At 40.7% G+C, this 21,513-nt stretch overlaps 1 protein-coding gene across 4 annotated transcripts in view; it reads left to right on the top strand.

Annotated features, from left to right (window-relative positions):
* INVS (inversin) overlaps positions 1 to 21,513 on the top strand; it is a 188,727-nt gene that overhangs the window by 147,453 nt on the left and 19,761 nt on the right. For all 4 annotated transcript variants that reach the window (XM_017527798.2, XM_017527796.2, XM_017527797.2 and 1 more), the window contains 2 exons: positions 1,704 to 1,810; positions 12,260 to 12,472. In XM_017527798.2, coding sequence (XP_017383287.1) covers positions 1,704 to 1,810; positions 12,260 to 12,472 — 320 coding nt within the window. The remainder of the gene's footprint in view (positions 1 to 1,703; positions 1,811 to 12,259; positions 12,473 to 21,513) is intronic.

The following is a 21,513-nucleotide window of genomic DNA, read 5'->3' as shown; positions in this document are numbered from 1 at the left end:
AATAAAATCATAATTGGCTTTTCATCAAATACTATTTACGCATTCATCAACAGATATTTTTTCTCCTCTTTTCTGTTAATACAGCAAATTACATTGATTGATTTTTTTTTTTTTTTAAGATGTTAAACAACGCTTGCATTTCTGGAGTAAGCCCCACATATATTATGCACTTTTATATACTAATAGATTTTACTTGCTGATATTTTAAGATTTTTGCATCCATGTTTATGAGAGAGATTGGCCTATAATTTTCCTTTCTTGTATTATAGTTGCAAGGTTTTGGTAGCAAGGTAAGGCTAACCTTGTAAAAAAAGATTTAGAAAGCAGTCCCTTGTTTTTATTCTCTGGGAGAATAAAATTGGTATTACTTCTTCCTTAAATATTTGGAAGAATTTCCTCTTGAAGTTATCTCGAGTTGGAGTTTTTTGTGTGTAAAAGTTTTAAACAACCAATTCACTTCCATTAATTATTCAAATTTTCTAATTATTTTTCTTTCAGCTTTGGTAAGTTGAACTTTTTGAGGTATTTATTCATTTTATTCAAAATGTCAAATGTATTTGCATAAATTTTGTCACACACATATTCCCTTATCTTATGTTTATAGGGCCTGTAGTGAGTTTTTGTTTATTTCATAAATTGGTAATGTGTGTTTGTTTTCGCTCTCTTTTTCTTTTTCTTTTTTTGAATTTTCTTCATTCCTTACCTAGAGCACCAAAACAAACAAACAAACAAAACAAAACAAAACAAAAAACCTTGATATTCATCTCTTCAAAGGATGTGTTGTTTAGGCCTTGTATATCTTTACTGCCCTTTTTTGTCTGTTCTATCAGCTGTTTTAAAAGATGGGTTAAAATCTTCCACTATGATTATGGTCTTGACCCTTTTCAGTTTTGTTGATTTTTCCCTTGTATATTTAGAAGCTTTGTTATTAGATCCATACAAATTTGGCATTCTGATCTCTTCCTTTTTGACTCCTTTAACACTATACAGTGTCCCTCTTTATGTCTAGCAATGCTTCATCTTTATCTTTCATGACATTAAAATTTTTAACAAATACAGGCCATTTATTTTACAGAATTTGACTCAATTTGGGTTAATCTTATGTTTCCCCATGATTAGAGTCAGGTTTCACATTTTTGGTTGGAATATTACATAAGTATTGTGAATCCTTCTCAGTGTATTACCATTGGAGATATATGCTGCCCCTTAACATAGTGTTAATTGGCTGGGTGCGGCAGCTTACACCTGTATCCCAGCACTCTGGGAGTCTGAGGCAGGTGGATCACCTGAGGTCAGGAGTTCGAGACCAGCCCGGTCAACATGGTAAAACCCCATTCTACTAAAATTACAAAAATTAGCTGAGTGTGGTGGCAGGCACCTTTAATCCCAGCTACTTGGGAGGCTGAAGCAGGAGAATCTCTTGAACCTGGGAGGCCAAGGTTGCAGTGAGCCAAGATTGCATCATTTCCCTCCAGCCTGAGTGACAACAGTGAAACTCCATCTCAAAAAAAAAACCCTAGAGTTAATTACTATCACTTGGATCAAATCCCATTTGCTTTCTCCACTGTATACGTAATATTTTCCCTTTTGGTAAATAAGCAATTTGAGAAAATAATTGCTTGTATTGATTTTGAGTTAGCCTAAATAATCACATGTCCAAAATACTTACTCCAGATGTACTTGATTTTTGTTTGTGCTTATAGGGAAGGACAGCTTTGCATTGGTCCTGTAACAATGGATACCTTGATGCCATTAAATTACTGCTAGACTTTGCTGCTTTCCCTAATCAGATGGAAAACAATGAAGAGAGGTAAGTTGTTGAGGTTTTTTTTGTTTTTTTTTTGAGACCAAGTCTCGCTCTATTGCCCAGGCTGCGGTGCACTGGAACAATCTCAGCTCACTGCAACCTCCACCTCCTGTGTTCAAGCAATTCTACTGCCTCAGCCTTGTGAGTAGCTGGGATTGCAGGTGCACACTGCCACACTCAGCTAATTTTTGTATTTTTAGTAGAGACAGGAGTTCACCATGTTAGCCAGACCTCAGGTGATCCACCTGCCTTGGCCTCCCAAAGTGCTGGGATTACAGGGGTGAGCCACCATGCCCCGCCAAGTTGTTGACTTTTTTTTTTTTTTAAAGTGCTCTTTGTTTATCTTGCATCCTTTCTACTAGATTTGTTTAAATCTCACATTTAGATATTGGTTCAGAAATAATAACTATACTAATAAGAAAACATTACACTAAGAAATAGCCAGAATAGAAAAGCAAAACTTCCATGCAATGTTGATTTTGAATCATGGGGGTGGGGGGCACATGGCATCATATTCAAGCTTATGTACATGGCATTTGAGGCCGGGGCATGAAAAATACTGAGGCACTGTTTGTATGTTCTTTGTGCATGGAAATGAAACTCCTTGACCCTGAAAACAGGACAGGGAGTGGAGTGTGTGGTGTGATAAGGAACGCTGAAAACAGCCTCCTGAGAATGCAGTTTGAGTGTGAACAAGGTCACAGGTGCCTCAGCAACCCACCTCAAATGGCCATCTAGTGGATGTTTGTAGTTAATAGAAGCCCTTTCAATAAATACTTGGCGTACAGATGCTGGGGCGGACTCTCTCAGAAGAGCTACCCCCAGCCCCGCTCAGCTGCAGTCATCTGAGTACTTCATTCTCGGCATTGACTGCAAGCTATAAGCTCTGCAAGTGGTGACCCCGACGTGATAGACTTGAAGTTACATGTGAAGGAGGAGAGCTCATTAATTTTCAGGGAATCCCGGCAAGGGGTAGTCCTGACTCCCATCAGGAGGGCAGGACACACACGTAAAATATCAGGGGTTAGCTTATCATGGGTCAAGAAATGACCAAAGTGCAGAAAGTATTTTTTAAAACAGTGCAACAGCTACTTAAAGCTATCCAGTGCACTGTAGAGCCTGGAGCTCTACACAGCTTATGCTCTTAATTCGGCAGGAATGCCCTTGGTTTCCTGATCAGGAGCCTTAGAGTTACAGGAGCAGGTAAGTCGCTGCCTGAAGAGAGGATATGAGCAAGGTCACTTTACTAATGTTACTATTTTAAGCACCTGGGCGCTGTGGTGCGTATGCTCTGCCTTGTATCCTGTTTCTCTGCCAGATTGCAGTGAGTCAGACCACCCATCTTCTCCACCTGAAGGGAATTCAGGAGATTTAAAGGAGAGGGAAAAACAGGAACCAGAAGAACAGGGAGAGACTTCTCTCCCCAATTCATTCCTTCCTGTGAGGAATAAGGAAGATTTTTTTCTAGTGAGGATAAGGACAGACCAGAGCCTTTTCCTCCCCCAGTAGAAAAGCTATTGCCCTCTTTTCCTCCACCTTTAAAGGGACCTGCGTCTGTTGGCGCCATTCAGTCAACAGTGCCCCCCACAATGGGATTTTATAACTCTTCAGAATTTTATCTATTGCCTAGGGCAAGCACACATTTTGCAGATGAGAATATTTTAGTCCTTCTTCTGGCTAACATTAGGTCAGTGAAGTTCTGATTGACTGAGCCAAGGAGTTCATTTAGGGCAGGGGAATGTATTATATATTCCAGAGGTTTCTCTTGATGGAGAGGATATTATCAGTCAGTGGACAAAGAGATGCTACTGTGTAGCCTGAAAACATAAGGAGAAGCTAAGATGAAAGTTCAGGGTTTAATCTAAATGCAGATTGCATGACTAATACAAAGTCTGCAGAATTATGTTAGGGTTATTGCCCAAAAATCCAGGCCCAATAAAAAGGACCAAGCAGCATGTGAAATCTAAGGAAGAGTGATTCTTGGTGGTCTTAGATCTAGGCAGATTCTCATAATTTGTAGGTAACAACTGAGTTTCTGATCAGACTTCCATACCTGAGGTCCTGTTACAGGAAAGGAGTCCCGATACAGACCCCAAAAGAGGGTTCTTGGATCTTATTCAAGAAAGAATTGAGGGGGAGTCTGCAGTGCAAAGTGAAAGCAAGTTTTTAAAGAAAGTAAAGGAATAAAAGAATGGCCGCTCCACAGACAGAGCACCCCCCTAGGGATGCTGGTTGTCCATTTTTATGGTTATTTCTTGAGGATATGCTAAACAAGGGGTGGAGTATTCATGCCTCCCCTTTTCGGACCATGTAGGGTAACTTTCTGACATTGCCATGGCATTTGTAAACTATCATGGCACTGGTGGGAGTGTAGCAGTGAGGACGAGCAGAGGTCACTCTTGTTGCCATTTTGGTTTGGTGGGTTTTAGGCAGCTCCTTTACTGCAAACTGTTTTATCAGCAAGGTCTTTATGGCCTATATTTTGTGCTGACCTCCTGTCTCATCCTGTGACTTAGAATGCCTTAACTGTTTGGGAATGCAACCCAATAGGTTTCAGCCTCATTTTACCCAGCTCGTCTTTAAGATGGAGTTCACACATCTCTGACAGTCACTCTGACCTAGGTCTTTGTGTTAGTTTTCACATTTCATGGATGCTGTAACTAAAATGGCTCCTGCTAAAATACCATCCCCATCCTCTTAGCCACCACTCATTCTTTCTTTCTATTAGTTGGTGGGAAACTTTATTGAGAAGGGATTTCTCTAGGTCTATCTCAGAGGAAACATGTTTCTGTTTTCTAGAACTAACCGCTGTACCACTTCTTTCAGAAACTTTCCTCATTAGAGGGAGAGTTGAAGATGTCTGTCTCCCATTGAAACTCTTTTAAAAAAAAAAGAAAGTTTAATAATCCTCAGACAGTGATGATTTGTTTTGTTTCTGTAAAAATGTATTCTGTGTAACAGCATTTACTGTCTGACTACTATATTTTTAAGGAAACAGTGAAATTTTTTGTAACTCAATTTCCATTTATATGCTAAACCTTGAATATGAGACCTAAGTAACTGCATGAATTAAGATGTTTACTGCCTCCTGGAATAAACATATGTTAATTACAGACCAAAAGACCAAAGGAAAAATCCTCCTAACTGTACTTGCCGACCTATAGATAAAAAGATATGGTGACAATGACCCAGTCTCTGTTAATGTTTCATCAGCAATGCACCTTGATGTACAAATGTCAGAACTTGGCACTGCCTTTTACATTTATTGACGTTCCAGTCTAGGCATTCTACTCATCCCATCAGACCATTCCCACATGGCAGGTCCAATTGTATCTTTTCTGTTGTCTATATCCACCTTGTTTCTTGGTTGGTTACCATCAGTGTAGTGCTAATTTTTACTTCTCATACATTGACACTAGTCAGTTGATGAACACCGTGTAGACATAATTTTTGCCAACTTCTGCTGACTTTCAGTCAATAACTATCTGACAGACTCACCCCAACACTGATGGGAATATTCACAGTACTTGAATTTTTCTAAATTGAATTTGGGATAAAGAAAGATTCAGTAGTAATAATCACAGTGTGTTTTATGATCACAGTTGTTTTAAACACTGAGTATAGACTTCAATCTTAAAATGATGTTAGATATTTGGATTGTGTCTCTGAATAAAAAATTGAGAATCTTACTTTGAATAAACCAATTACAAAAATATGTTTTTGAGAAAATTGGGGAAATTTGATTATGAAGTGGTCCTTAGATTTTACTAAGGAATTCCTATTAACTTTGTTAGTATAATAATGACATTGTGGCTGTATTATTTACAGCTGAATACTTAAACACATAGAGATGAAGATGTTATAGGAAAGTGGTTCTGATCCCGACCCCAAGAGAGGGTTCTTGGATCTCTCACGAGAAATAATTCAGGGTGAGTCCGCAGTGCAAAGCAAAAGCAAGGTGTTTTGTTTTGTTTTTGAAACGGAGTCTCATTCTGTTGCCCAGGCTGGAGTGCAATGGCGCGATCTCAGCTCACTGCAAACCTCCACCTCCTGAGTTCAAGCAGTTCTCCTGCCTCAGCCTCCTGAGTAGCTGGGACTACAGGCACACACCACCACACCCGGCTAATTTTTTTTGTAATTTTAGTTTAGACAGGGTTTCATCATGTTGGTCAGGCTGGTCTTGAACTCCTGACCTCGTGATCCGCCCACCTTGGCCTCCCAAAATGCTGGGATTATGTGGGTAACCCCCCATTTGGGCACCAAGGAAGAGGAGCTAAGCAGATCCCTGGCACAATTATTGCCTAAAGAATATCTTGGTTTATAGTGTTACTACTCAGTTATTTCTTTTATATAATCCTTTATATATAATTATGTATTAGTTTATAGTTAGAACAATTCGTGCCTGAAGAATATCTTACTACTCAGTTATTTTCACATATATATATAATTATATCTTAGTTTATAAAAGTCAGAGGAAGGTCTAGAGCAGACACAGTGCAGAGCATGATTTAAGGGAAAAACAGACCAGGACAAGAATCTATGGCCCAGGCGGTAGTGCCCCTGCCTAAAAGGGAATGCGCTACCCGGCAGGCTGGCCCAGACGTCAATATTCAGTATCATAAAGATACCTGCTGTATGGCAGGCTTGGAGCAAGAGTCACCCCTCCTGTAAGGGAGTTGTAGTATCTCACGTCCAGTTCTTGTGGAAAGCTGGCCTCAGGTTGGCAAGCCCGCAAGCATCTGAGGGCTTAAAACCCTTCTGATATAATCGCACCTAGGTGGCTGTATATCTTGTCAGCTCTGTTGCTATTTACTGACTCAAAGCATCCTTCTGTAGGAATCATTGGAAGCTGCCAGCAGGTGACTGTATACCTTGTCAGCTCTCTTGCCACTGTGCTGACTCAGCATCCTCCTATAGAATTCCTTAGAAGTAGCCTGCCCCTAGATAAGAAATGTTGCACACTGCAACCTCTTTACTGCACACGGCCCAACTCCTTGCCTCGGTGAACTAACGGGGGTGGACCCCTTGCTGTGCACTGCTCACCTCCTAGCCTAGGTGACCTAATGGGGGTGGGCCCCTTGCTTATCACTCATGTGAATGTCTTGACCCTATCACTATCCTTAAGATGACCTCACTCACTACCCTGCCCCGTAACCTATACCCAATAAATACAGACTCTCCTGGACGTTCGGGGCCTCGCCTGTCTCCGCTTAAGTGGCATTGGCCCCCAAGCCCAGCTGTGCTTTCTTTGTCCTTCTGTGTCTTGTCTCTATTTCTCGGATCCAGCGCCTCAGCACAGTGATAGGGGACACCCCACGACCCTAGTAGGGCTGGACCCTACAGATTACAGACATGTGCCACTGCACCTGGCTGCAAAAGCAAGTTTATTAAGAAAGTAAAGTAGTGAAAGTACAGTTACACCATAGACAGAGTAGGGCGTTCCTGAAAGTAAGGGGAGGAACGCATCCACCCTAGGTTCAATACTTGTTTACGTACAGGATAAAAAAAGATTATGGGGAGATATGCTCTGCTACAAGGGTTTGTGATAAAGGATTCATTTTCTTAATTACTATATTTTGCAAGAAACAATATTTAAAGCAAAATTAGGAATGCCTTTGTTCTCAAGATATCAGGATATTAAGACACTCCCAAGTCTGGATCTGTTTAGTAAACATTCTCTATCTGTTCCCTTCAATATCTAGAGGCTAGGAATAGCTTTCTGGGAATGTAGCCCAACAAGTGCCAGCCTCATTTTCCTAGCCCTCACCCAAGATGGAGTGAGTCCTCTGGTTCCAACACCTCTGACAAAATGATAGGAGTTCCAAGATTAGCTGTAAAATACTCCAACAAAAATAAAAAGGAAGGGGCTAGATGACGCAAATGTAGCAAAAAATTGTTAAATTTAGGTAGTGAGTATGTAAAGCTTTATTATGTTATTCTCTCTACATTTTTTATGCTTAAAACTTTTCATAAGAAAATATAATTTTTTTACAGGAAAAATTTTTAAGATATAATTTTCAATCCAGAAGCAGCCTGAGAGGTCTAGTTCTTCCCTTCTTCCTTTCCCCCCAGAGAAGTTAAGAGAATGCCCAGGGTCACACAGGTCCCCTGACTCCCAGAGCAGCATTCTTTAGGATATATTAAGCTACGTGTTATTTCCTTTTGTAATATTTGTAGGTAAAGGAATAATTTTGGCCCTACATTTTATAAACCAAATGTGTTAACCCATGCTTATATATTATGTAAAGGATACTAAATATCAATAATTATAGAAAAAATGGTCAGACTTACCAAATACATATGTTGTTTGCACATTGATTTAAAAAATCATTTTATTCTATAGGTAACATACTAAGTAATTGATACATGTGTTGTGGAAGGATTACTGAACTGGGAAACATGTTATCTTAGTTCTAGTCTGCATTCTGTAGAAACAGTTTATATAACCTTTGGTAAGTTGCTTAACCTTTCTGGATCTGTTCATCCATTTATAAAATGAAGGTATTGAACTAAATGACCTCTAGAATTTAATTTAGCTCTAGTATTACATGATTTAATGACTCCATAATAATTTTTTCCATTAGAGAAAGTACGGTCATGAAAGGCATTTCAGAACATGTAGCAACAATTTTTTTTAAATTGTCCTGAATTTAAAAACTGCTATCTACTTATAAATAATGTTCTAAAGTTTATATAGATGCCTCTACTTACAGCCTTCTGGTCCCTGAACAGTAAGTGATGAATGAAGCTATCCTAAAATGGAGGTTCCGTAATTTCAATGTTTGGGGTTTCCTCCCAAACTCAGTTTCCTTACTAAAGTGATCAAAACACTCTTAAAGTGAAAACCTCTTCCTTTTATGTCTTAACTGTGACTGTTAGGTAAGTTTTGAAGAGAGATCATTTCTTTTCTATAATTGGATGATTTTCTGTGTCTAATCATGCATCTATATAATCATCCTTTTTTCTGCCTTATAAATCATCTGATGTTTTCTCCTAAGACCTCTGATGGCACTAGTCTGGTCAAAGTCATCCTGAGAGGAATCAGCATCAGTGGTGGTCATGGGATGGTCATAGATACTAGTTTGGGTCCTATGGAGATATTTTTGATAAGCAGCTGTGGTATTGCAAACCATACAGCAGTAAATTTCCTGTAATAATAACAATCAGAGATGGCATTTATTAACTGCTTCCTTTGGGCCAGGAACATCGCTAACCTCTTCACACTTATTATTCCATTTTCTCCTCCTACCAAGTCTGCAAAGTATTACATTGTTTAACAGATAAGGAAAACTAAGACTTAGAGATGTAAAGTAAATTGTTCAAAAAGTGACAATCATCATTGCCATTGTAGGATGGTAGAATTTGGGGGATTTTTTACTTCAGTGTTTGTATTTTTTTTTTTTCAGTGTTTGAGTTCTTAAAATCTATATAATTTTACAGCTGGGTACAGTGGCTCATGCCTGTAATTCCAGCACTTTGGGAGGCCAAGGCAGACAGATTACCAGGTCAGGAGATCGAGACCATCCTGGCCGACATGGTGAAATCCTACCTCTACCAAAAATACAAAAATTAGCCAGGCATGGTGGCATGCACCTGTAATCTATCTCAGCTACTCAGGAGGCTGAGACAGAAGAATTGCTTGAATCCAGGAGGCAGAGGTTGCAGTGAGCTGAGATCATGCATTGCACTCCAGCCTGGGCAACAGAGCAAGACTCCATCTCAAAAAAAAAACAAAAAAACTATATCATTTTGACAAAGTAATTTTTCTTTAAAAAAGGAAATTATATCTCCCAAGATATGAACAGTGGTTAATTCTCAGGGTGGGAATACGGATGATAGCTATTTTCTTCTACGTATTTAACCAATTTTTTATGTTTCCAAAATTTAAAAAGAAATGTTTTTTAAAAAGAATGGGCTGGGTGCAGTGGCTCATGCCTGTAATTTCAGCACTTTGATAGTCCAAGGCAGAAGGATTGCCTGAGCTCAGGAGTTCAAGACCAGCCTGGACAATATGGCAAAATCCCATCTCTACAAAAAATACAAAAATTGGCTGGGTGAGGTGGCTCACGCCTGTTATCCCAGCACTTTGCGAGGCTAAGGCAGGCAGATCACAAGGTCAGGAGTTCTAGACCAGCCTAACCAATATGATGAAACCCCGTCTCTACTAAAAATACAAAAAATTGGCTGGGCATGGTGGCATGCACCTGGAATCTCAGCTACTCAGGAGGCTGAGACAGGAGAATTGCTTGACCCCAGAAGGTTGGAGGTTGCAGTGAGCTGAGATGGCGCCATTGCACTCCAGCCTGGGCAATAAGAGCAAAACTCCATCTCAAAACACACACACACACACACACACACCCACACCACACTCTAGCCAGACTTGGTGGTGCATGCCAGTAGTCCCAGCTACTTGGGGGTCTGAGGTGGAAGGATTGCTTGAGTCCAGGAGGGGTCAAGGCTGCAGTAAGCTGTGTTCGTGCTACTGCACTCCAGCGTAGGCAACAGAGTGAGACCCTGTCTCAAAAAAAAAAAAGAATGTGCTGAAAACAGCACACCTAGAAAGTTGCCATTTGAGATTCAAATATACAACAACATGGCAATAATATTCATCCTTTATAAATCATGTATTTATCAAAACAATGATGTGTGTACACTGCACAAAATTTAAAAGGACGTTCACTGAAGACTCAATGTTCCTCTTGCCCCTGCCTCTGAGACAGCTAGTTTTCTCCCCAGAGGCATCACTGTTAGCAGTTTCTTGGAAAGCTTCTGGAAGTGTATTTTTCATAGATAAGCATACAGGAATTTTTTTCATACAGATGGAACATGCCATAATAACTCCTGTTTCTTGCCTTTTTCTTTGTCTTCATTTAACGAGGCGCCCTGGAGGTTGTTCCTTATTTATTCATAGACAGCAGTAATGACTGCATATACAGATGTCTTCATTATATGGATAGCCTGTGCATTGTTTAAGCAGTCCTCTGTTGATAGATATTGAGGTTGTTTCTATTCTTTTACTATAACTAACTGTACTTCCATGAGTAACCTAGTACATAAAGCATTTCACATGAGAGCAGATCTGTAGGATAAATTCCTAAGAGTGAAACGGCTATGTCAAATGGCATATACATGAATAATTTTGATTAACATTGCCAAATTGTCTTCCCTAGAAGTTGAAGTAGTATATGAGAGAGCCTGTCTCCCTCTGTCCTTGCCAGTGCAGTGTGTTAGTAACCTTGCTGATTTTTGCTAATCTGATTATCAGTGAAAGGTACTCTCTCGTGTTAGTCTTAATCCATATTTCTCTTAAATGAGTGAGTTTGAAGTTATTTTTATGTGTTAAGAGGCATTCTTATTTACTCTTGGGGGAACTATTATCTTTGTCTTTGATGTTTTCTTTACCATGTAAAATGTGTTATTTTTATGTTGTCAGATTTGTCAGTCTTCTTTTACGGTTTCTGAATTTTTTTTTTTTTAGAGACGGCGTCTCACTCTGTCACCCAGGCTGGAGTGCAGTGGTGTGATCTTGGCTCACTGCAACCTCCACCTCCCAGGTTCAAGCAGTTCTCCTGCCTCAGCCTCCTGAGTAGCTGGGACTATAAGTGTGCACCACCACGCCTGGTTAATTTTTGTATTTTTCATAGAATTGAGGTTTTACCATGTTGGCCAGGCTGTCTCGAACACCTGACCTCAAGTGATCCGGCTGCCTCGGCCTCCCAAAGTGCTGGGATTATAGGTGTGAGTCACCACACCCAGCCCTTGGTAGCCACTGTGCCCAGCCGTTTTATGGTTTCTGAATTTTGTATCCTTTTTTGTAGAAAATACTTCCTATATCATTTTTTTAATCTTCATGGTTTCTTCTGGTACTTCTATGGTTCCTGTTTTAAATATTTAGATCCTTGCTCTGTCCAGAATTTATTTTGGTATAAAATGTGGTATAAGAATCTCCTTTTTTCACCACATGGCTACCTGGTTGTCCATCACTATTTAGTAATCTATCTTTTCTGCAGAGACTTAAAGGGCCATTCTTATCATATACTAAATTTCCATTTGGAACTCTAATTAACTATCAGTAATCATGGGCTCAAATTTATGAATCTCACAATTATTATTTTCACTACCTTTTTAGATAGGGACAGGGAATTATTTGGCACATGGGGAAGAAGAGAAGAGATCAAGTGTTTCCAATAGGCCCCTCCTTGTGTGCCAGGGAGTAAAACTTGGGAACTGGCATGGTTAGCAGCCCAAAGCACCTGACTCACAGTCATAGTCAACCCTGTTTTGTGCCCCTTGGAGAAAAAAAACAGCCCTGGTATAGAGAAGGTGGCTTTGCTTGGGGAATATTCCACATGTTAGAATGAAGTTTCCTTCTGTTGCATAATATATTCAGTTTAACTGTGCCTTGAATTACATTATGAAATTTAAAAAAAGGAAATCTTCCTCCCATTTCAGATACACACCCCTTGACTATGCTTTGCTTGGTGAGCGTCATGAAGTGATCCAATACATGTTGGAGCACGGTGCCCTGTCCATTGCAGCCATACAGGACATCGCCGCCTTCAAAATCCAAGCCGTCTACAAAGGGTACAAGGTCAGAAAAGCCTTCCGAGACCGGAAAAATCTCCTCATGAAGCATGAACAGTTGAGAAAAGATGCCGCTGCCAAGTAAGTGTGAGCTATGCAGATTGCGTTCTTGCCTCCCAGAATCAGGGTGGAAGCAGGGCTGGGTGCTAGGGGTGGCCAGGAGAGGGAAGCAGATGAGAATCTGAATTACTGTTGGTTCCTGCAACCTGGTCACCTTCTCCTTCTCAGCGCTTCGTCTTCCGGGCCTAAGGCTGCAGTGAAGGACAAAGGCCTAACCTCTCATTGGTAGAGATTCTTCTAGATTAGTTTCAGCCTAGGGACAAACCACTGTCACTCCCACCCATGGCAGGGAGCTGGGGTTGGGACTGCTAGAATAAGAGCTGAAAAGAGATAACTTCTCTTCTTGTCCTTCTTCTCTTCCAAAAGAAACATGCCAATATCTGGCCTACTTTCACTAGACCAATCTAAGTCTGGTTTTAATTTGAGTAAAGCAACCAACTTGTATAAATAGCTTACTCTCCTTCACTCATTTCTTAATACATCCGTACTAAATAATTCACTCAAGAAATATTGATTCAATGCTTACTATACAGACAAAAGGCTTGGCTAGAGCTGAGGGAGAAAATGGCAACTAAAAAAGCAACCCACGACTCCCAGGTTCAAGCGATTCTCCTGCCTCAGCCTCCCGAGAAGCTGGGATTACAGGTGCCTGCCACCATACCTGGCTAATTTTTGTATTTTTAGTATAGACAGGGTTTCACCATGTTGGCCAGGTTGGTCTCGAACTCCTGACATCAGGTGATCTGCCTGCCTCAGCCTCCCCAAGTACTGGGATTACAGGCGTGAGCCAATGTGCCCAGCCTAATTTTTGTACTTTTAGTAGAAATGAGGTTTTGCCATGTTGGCCAGGCTGCTCTCGAACTCCTGACCTCAAGGGATTTGCCCACTTTGGCATCCCAAAGTGCTGGGACTACAGGCATGAGCCTCTGCGTCTGGCCTGGGCAGATTCTTGAAGGATAACTTCTTGGCTGTATCTCAAATGTTTCTAAATCTTGAGTTCTTCCAACTCTTAAATCCTTCTATATCTTACCCACAAGGGGGAAGCATAAGTGTACTAAATAATCATTAAAAGTAATAATAAGAGGCAAGATAAGTCATTTTAATGAGAAGTTAAATACCACTATGTACTGAAATGCCAATCATCGTGTCAGCCTTTAGTAATAAGATTTACAGAAACACACAATTTTCTGTGACTCTGAAGCTACTGAAGTAGATGGCATCCCAGGAAATACTATCCTTTCACTCTTAATAACCACCCCCCTTCACTTTTGCCAAAGAATCCAGTATCAACCTAAAAGCCTCCCTACACCTCTCTTTCCAGCCTTCTTATAAAAGTTCTCTGCGTGTGAGTGGCAACTGTAAGTAGATAATACACGTGACAAATTATCCTGAGTTGCAGGATAATTTGTAAACAGATGGAATGTTTTATTTCCTTCCACTGATGTTTCCATAAACTCCAGTTTAATGTGTGAGAATCTATTTTCAGAATTTGAAGTCAGATCTACCTGACTACAAGGTGGGACTCAACAAAGGCAACACAACTGACTTTGTCCCTAAAGGGAGGGCGTAGATCTCCAAGAGATAGACTTAAATGCAGAGAAACTGATTTCTTTTATTTCTAAAAAGTTATTTCTTAAAATCTAAGCCAGTGTTTAATTTTGCTTTTAATTCTTGTGTTAAGAAACAAACATCAGGAAGCAAAATCAGCCCTTGCTGCTGCTGCCTTATTGACTAAGGTGGTCCAGGCACAGCATGTCACCTTGGTGTACCTTTCTGAGTTTATTACGTTAGGGTGGCAGAAATCATCTTCCTTAAAATGAGGATGTGAAAGGAACTTATTAAACCTAAGTAAAGTGATTTCTAATTTACTGAAAGAGAAACTGGGAGAGAAAAAGGTTATGGTGATATTTACTAAGACAGGTAATGTTGGAAAATGCTATTTAAGGAATATGTGTAATCCATTTAAAAGCACTTCATAATTCACACTGCACTGCCTATGTTGTTGCCAAAATGAACATTACTATAATTTACCTGCCAAAGCACACAGTTGAGTGTACACTAAAATAAAACCATATTTATGTTGATCACCCTTCTTCCTTGAAGCTTGCTTTTTGCCAGGTTCTTATTTCACTTGAATCTCAGATCTCCTGCAACTCTCTGACTTTCCCTTCTCACATCTTTTAAATTATTCCATCTCCACACTGCGGTCAGCCCTGAAGGCAAACTTCTTAGACTTCTACTCATGTTATACTTTTTTCCAATGAAAATGTATCTACTCTTAAATTTTAAATTCATTCATTCCTGTGGGTAGCCCCCTAATCTGTCTCACATCCTGACCTCCTGGAAGTCTCATATCTTCAGTTGCCTCCTGGGCATTTCTGCTATGCTTTTGTCACTTGCCAACACTTTAGATCGTTGGACATTTCCATTTGCATGTCCTGTTTTCACTGTAACTTCAGACTCAGTGTGTGAGTCTGCAACACACAGACATGCAGATGGAAACAGCTCATACCGCAGTCTGTCTCTCTTCTGGCCTTTTTATGTGCTCGCTAGTGTTGCTACCATTGACTGTGTGCATTCCTCCTTTGATATCCTTTTGCTTTCATTCTTCTGTGCCACCATCGCTATATACAGGCCCTCATTCTTTTTTTTTTTTTTTCTTTTTTTGAGACGGAGTCTCGCTCTGTTGCCCAAGCTAGAATGCAGTGTCTTGATCTCGGCTCACTGCCATCTTCACCTCCCGGGTTTGAGCCATTCTCCTGCCTCAGCCTCCCAAGTAGCTGGAATCACAGGCATGTGCCACCATGATTGGCTAACTTTTGTAATTTTAGTAGAGACAGGGTTTTACCGTGTTGGCTAGGCTGGTCTCAAACTCCTATACTCAGTCCACCCACCTCGGCCTCCCAAAGCACTGGGATTGCAGGTGTGAGCCACCATGCCCAACCCTCTTGTTCTTAATACCAGCTATGGTGCTCCGGAAGATCCTTCAACATTTCACTTCCACTTAAATTTCCAAGTCCCATTTCTCTCCACTACCACCAGCCTCCCACTTGATGTCTTAGCCATCCTGAACTTTCTTCACTTCTTCACTTACCATGCTATCTGGGAGACATGAGCTCCTTCGTGGCTAGTATATGTGATTGAGTATGTTTCTTAGAGTTACATCATCATGTCCAGTTTTGGTCACCCAGTTCAAACGCTTGTGATGCTTAAGTCCCTTCTACAAGAGGTTGTTCTGTGTCTCGAAAAAGTCAAGTAACAAGAAATCCTGTACCTCTCAAGACAGCATATTCCATTAGTGGAGGGCTCTGTCTAGCAAAAGCTCTTTTCTACCCTTTGGTCTTAAAGCTACCCCTGGAAGCCAAAGAGAAAAATCTAAATCCTTTTTCGTAAATGAACTTTCATATTTTTTTTAAATGCTCATAACACTTCCATTGCTACTGCAGGTCTCCTTTTCACTTGGTAGTCGACACTCCCCTGAACCTCACCAGATTATTAAGGGTTGGCCTGTGTGTCTGGCTCATCTGCTCACAAAGTCATCTGGCCGATAGGGAATTACTTCCATACTTCTATTTCATGCCATTCCACTTCTCTGAGCCTCAGATTTTCATCAGTAAAATGGAAAGAAGGTTTCTTAATTCAAGATGGGCTTCAGGGATCCATGAATACCCTGAAATTGTACACAGCATTTTGTGTGTCAGTAGCACATATGCATTTTGGGGGAAAGGATCTATTGATTTTTTTAAATCACATTCTCCAAAGGGGATCCATGAGTCACACACAGAAAGACAAAAACCACTGGACTAAATGATCTCTGACATCCCTCCCAGCTCTAACATTCTGTAAGTCAACGGTCCTACAGCGCACAACATTTTCTTATTCCCTTGAGAGGGAGTTAAAGATCAAATATTTCTATGCCTGTTATTCAGCGACTATGAAGAGATAGAATCTGACAAACCCCTAGACACCATGCATCACCAGCTGAAAAGGTTAGAGCTAAATCTTTTTTGTCTCATGAGGTAGTATTTTCCTCTCACTGGAAATGATCCAACAGAAGTGGAATTATCATCTCTCCAGGACAGTATATAAAGAATTTTTTAAATCATGAGGAGATGCCTATAATTGCAGCACTTTGGGAGGCCAAGGCAAGAGGATCGCTGGAGCCCACGAGTTTGAGACCAACCCAGGAGTTCAACACATAGTGAGACCCTATCTCTACAAAAAAATTTAAAAACTAGACAGCTGTGGTGGCTTATGCCTGTAGTCCCAGCTACTAGGGAGGTGAGAGGATCACTTGAGCCAGGGAGGTTGAGGCTGCAGTGAGCTATGATCACACTATTGCACTCCAGCCTGGAAGACAGAGAAAGACCCTGTCTCAAAAGAAAACAAACAAACAAAAATTATGTGAGGAGCTGTTTTCTGAGATCTCTTCTGAGCCTCTGCTCATGCATGCTTGTCCCTCTGCCTGAAATAACCTCTCAGTTTACACCTCTCATTCTTCATACGTAGCCTTTTTTCTCCCCCTGGGTTTAATTAGTGACTGCCTCCACATCCTCCCATAGTTCTGTGTGGTTACCTCTCCTTTAGCACTCATCACATCTAGAACTCACTGTTGGCAGGAGTGTAGGGTCTGGTTCCCCAACTCGACTGTCAGTTTCTTGAGAACAGGGACTGTGTGTTACGTACCTCCACATCTCCAGTGCCTGAGAGTGTTTGGTATATAGTAAGCATTCAATAAACCAATGTTAGTAAATTCCCCTACAGTGGGTCTAAGATCTTATGTAAGCTGTTGAACACTGTAGGCCTTAGTTTTCCCGTCTGTCAAATGGAAGGGTTGGACCAAATATTCTCTTAGGTCTCTTTCAGTTCTTATACTGTGACTCTCTGTAAGCGTACAACTTTAACTTGTTTGCCTTACTCAAGGCAGCAAACACAGTATGTACCAGTTATTCTCACAACACTCTCTGACACTTTTATATATTTATTCATTTGGTTTTCCAAGCCCCCAAATATTGGTCATGAGCAAATTGTCATTTGACAGATTTATGACAGTCTGTGTTCTGATTTTAAAGACTAGAGCAAAGGGGCGCACCGCTGTCTGTACTTAAACATGAAATCATGATTCTGTAAATTTTGTAGACTCAAACTGTTTACAAGTCTTATCCCTGCCAAATTCAGAGAGTATTGGGAAGAGCCACTGCAGGAAAATACCCTGTTTCTTGCTTAGAAGATATAAGGAAGCTTAGCCAAATAGTTGATGTTAATTTGTCTCTAGGAACCAAAAACATGCTCATAAGAAGTGGAAGCCCCATTGAATAATGTGGATTTTAGATATTACAAATATAGATAAATATTAAAAAGTAGACATGGCAGCTGTCCTTAATCTCATTTCATAGATGCAGAGATGGGCACACAAAAATTAGCCTGCCTGAAGTCACACAGCTAGTAAGGAAGAGAGATGATTCATGAATCAGTCTCAAGGCCAAGCTACCTACCATTACTTGGTTCAAGGAAATCCTCTCACCAGCCAAGCCCATGCTAGAAGCTGTCCCCAGATGCTGGCAACCATCTGATTGAATAACCATCTGGCTCATTCAGTTATGCCACTGTTGATTCCATTCGTTGTTAAGAGAGTGGTGCCAAGCTACCATTATCAGTTCTATAATGTAATTCAGTAACACTTCCTATTACTCTCAAAACTAGCAGAACAGAGCACACCAGTGTTCTCCTAAATCCTTGAGAAAGTTACAAATATTGATTGGTCCCTACCCTACACCGGGACTATGAACTAGAATGGCAGCATTAAGTCAAAGCCAGGTTAAATCAGTACAACAGGACACACTAACAAGGCTTCTCTTTTCTGTAGAAGCATTTTAATCACATCCCTTAGATCTCAGTAGGTCTTGTATTCATGACAATGGAAACCTGAATATTCATGAGATGGGAAAGAGCCTGCCTATTTCTGCATTGTCTGTTAGAATTAATTTCTTCGTGTCAAAAGTGAGCAAATACAACTCTCTTGTAGTTCGCAGTACTTAAAGCCACATAGTGGGGTAGAAAAAATATCAACTTCCATAACTCCAACTGTGCAGGGTCAGAGTCGAGTGCCGTATTGCACAAACAGATACATCCACTCCTGAGATGCTGAAGCCATGGTACATTCAAGTCATTAAAGTTACTGCTTTGATCAGCTCTCTGTACATCAAGCCATCTTTTGATCACTCAACTTCTTTTTAGCCCTTTCCTTGCTAAATTTTCCTGCAGGCTCGTAATTTGTAAAAATTGCTATCTGTGGGTGTTAGATTTAGTTTGAGGGGTTTCTGGGGGAATATCTCTGCCCCATAATAGCCCTCCAGCCATGTGAAGCAGCATTGTGTCCTGTAAATTTTTTCTTCCCTGGGTAGACAGCCCTAGTCCCATCAGCTCATAGTCTAGAGACCCCTCTTCACCCTGTGGAGCACAGGATCTGAAACAGATGTTGTCAGAAGATTTGATCTCCAGTTGACTCTCTCACTTTTTTATCTGTGAGCATCTGAAGAGCTGCAAAAATTGCTCTAAAAAAGACAGTCCAAACTGACTAAATTGGCAGCCCATTAGAAGCTATTGTCTAGCCAATTTCTCTTCACAGAGTAGGAAAAAAGGAGAAAGGTGGGACTATTTTATCCACTAATATTCTGCCATGTTAATAAATTTCCTGCTGAAGTGTTGCTTGCTGTGTCATATAACTTTTTTAAATTTTTCATATCAACTAGAATAATATTGGTTCTTTTTCTGATATTTTTTTCTAAACTTTACAAGTAAAATAGATCTTTATAACATAGGTCGCCTTAAAGAGTAAAGATCTTTGACATTTCATAGTAACTTAAGAAAAAACATTTAAATTCCAGGACGATTATTGAATCTAAGAGTTAAGGACTAAACACTACATTGAAAGCTAGTTTGGCTGAGTGCGGTGACTCACACCTGTAATCTCAGCCCTTTGAGAGGCTGAGGTGGGAGGATCACTTGAGGCCAGGAGTTGAAGACAAGCCTGGGCAACTTTGGGAGACCTTGTCTCTACAATTTTTTTTTTTTTTAATTAGCTGGGCTTGGTAATGTGTGCCTATGGTCCTAGCTACTTAGGAAGCTGAGGTAGGAAATCGCTTGAGCCTGAAACTTCAAGGTTACAGTGAGCAATGATGGCACCACTGCATTCTAGCCTAGGTGACAGTGTGACACCCTGTCTCTAAAAATTAAAAAGAAAGCTTGTTTTTAAATGTTGCTAATGGTTAGTTTGAAGTGCATCTCCAGCTTCTTCATATGACCCAATTAATTTATTAAATAATGGAAGAAGATTAGGTAAAAATTTTAAAAACAATTCTGTCATTGGGATCAATTTTACCAGGAGATAAAGCAGCTGAATTCTATCTTGGCTCTGTCTGTATTTTACCATGTAGCCTTGGGTATGTCATTTACCCTCTGCCTGTTATTTACCAAATGAGGGCATCACCCTCAATAAACTGAGGTTTCTTCAAACTCTTTAACTATAAGCAATGGTTCTGGACCTTTTCCCCAGAGAGACACATACGTGGGGTCACATTCAACTCTCAGGAGCTAAATTGTATGTGTTTTTGTTGTTGTTGCTGCTGCTGCTGCTTTATTTTTAAGACAGCAATCTAGATAAAATAGGATACAGGTTATGCATAATTTCCAGTTGTAATCCTACCCCCTTTTTTTTTCCCAATGATCACTGCTATTACATCAAGAACCACTGCTCTGAAGAACTTCACAGTCGTGGGCCATGTGCCACCTGGAAGATGTTTTTTAGCATAAAATGAATCAATTAAAAAATTATAAGACCAGGGGCTAATTATACATTCAGATGATTACATTCTGTCTCCCAATTCTCCTTACTTAGTTCTACCAAAATGAAAAGGAATCCCCCCTCCAAGGAAATCTCCAGAAGCCAAAGCCCTCCAAAGAAATCTCCAGAAGCCAAAGCCCTCTTGCTTTCTGGATGTCCTGATCCCTTTAAAAGGCTGGATCCCCTGTTTGTCAAGTGGCTGCCTTTGTTGAAGGCCCAGAAAGGTCTGCAGTGATAAGGTTTGCTCCGGGGCTGGCTACTGAGAGGCTTCTGGGAACTGAACAAGAGAGCTATTTGGTTTCCTAAAAAGAAAGAGGAGACTGCTCAATAACAAAGTCTAATTTATCATCTCAGAGTCCCCCTTAATGGCAGCGAGATCCATATAGGTGCCAACCCAGACAACCACCCACATGTGGTTGCCAATATCATTGTCTTAAAACAGCCCTGCTCATCGGTGCTAATAAAAAGCACAGCACTTCCTCTGCCTTCCTGGAGCAAGGCCTTTAAATCTATTAGCAGCACTTCAGCTACCCAGATGCTTCCACCTTCTTCTGAAAAGCAGCCCTGTCCCAGAGAGATCACACTGAAATGGCACCTACTGCATTCATATGAATCTCAGGCTCCGAGATGGCAGGCTGTCCAGCTGGCCTATAGACCGCAGTGCAGCACGCTCAGCCGTCAGCAGGTGGCAAAGATGTCACAAAACCAGCGTCAAATAAAAATATTAGAGCTGTACAGGAGTTAGCACGACCCATCTGGCCATGCTCTAGGTAATGGGACTCAGTGGAAAACTATTAGATAAGCAAGCTTGGACCTCAGATCATGGGCTACTCCATATAGGAAGAAAGATCTTCAGAAGGGGAATTTAACAAGTTGACAAGGTTTTAAATGAAAGTGTAACCCAGATATCTGTCAGCTGGGGCTTTCCTGTCCCTTGAGGTCTAAATGAGCTTTGCTTCAAATGCCGTGGTCTATGGCAATCTGGGTTCTGTGACTGCTTGGAGGCTTAGGGCCTCTGCCGTGTCTCATGCTTCCGTGTCTGATACCTTAGCCCTGCAACTTGTCAGGTTGCCTATAAAGAAGGCAAGCTCATGTGTGAGCAAGGTGGATCTTACAAAAAGTTGGTGTCATTGTGGAGAATCACATTTCATATTGTACATTTCATTCCGTCTAGTGGTATAGTTAACAGTCCATGTTAGACTTTCCTGTGCTCTTAAGC

The sequence above is a fragment of the Cebus imitator genome, unplaced genomic scaffold, assembly GCF_001604975.1.
Source record: "Cebus imitator isolate Cc_AM_T3 unplaced genomic scaffold, Cebus_imitator-1.0 Scaffold51, whole genome shotgun sequence".
Lineage (NCBI taxonomy): Eukaryota > Metazoa > Chordata > Mammalia > Primates > Cebidae > Cebus > Cebus imitator.
Note: the sequence above shows the minus strand (reverse complement) of the source record. Positions and strands in the feature narration are given on the sequence as shown.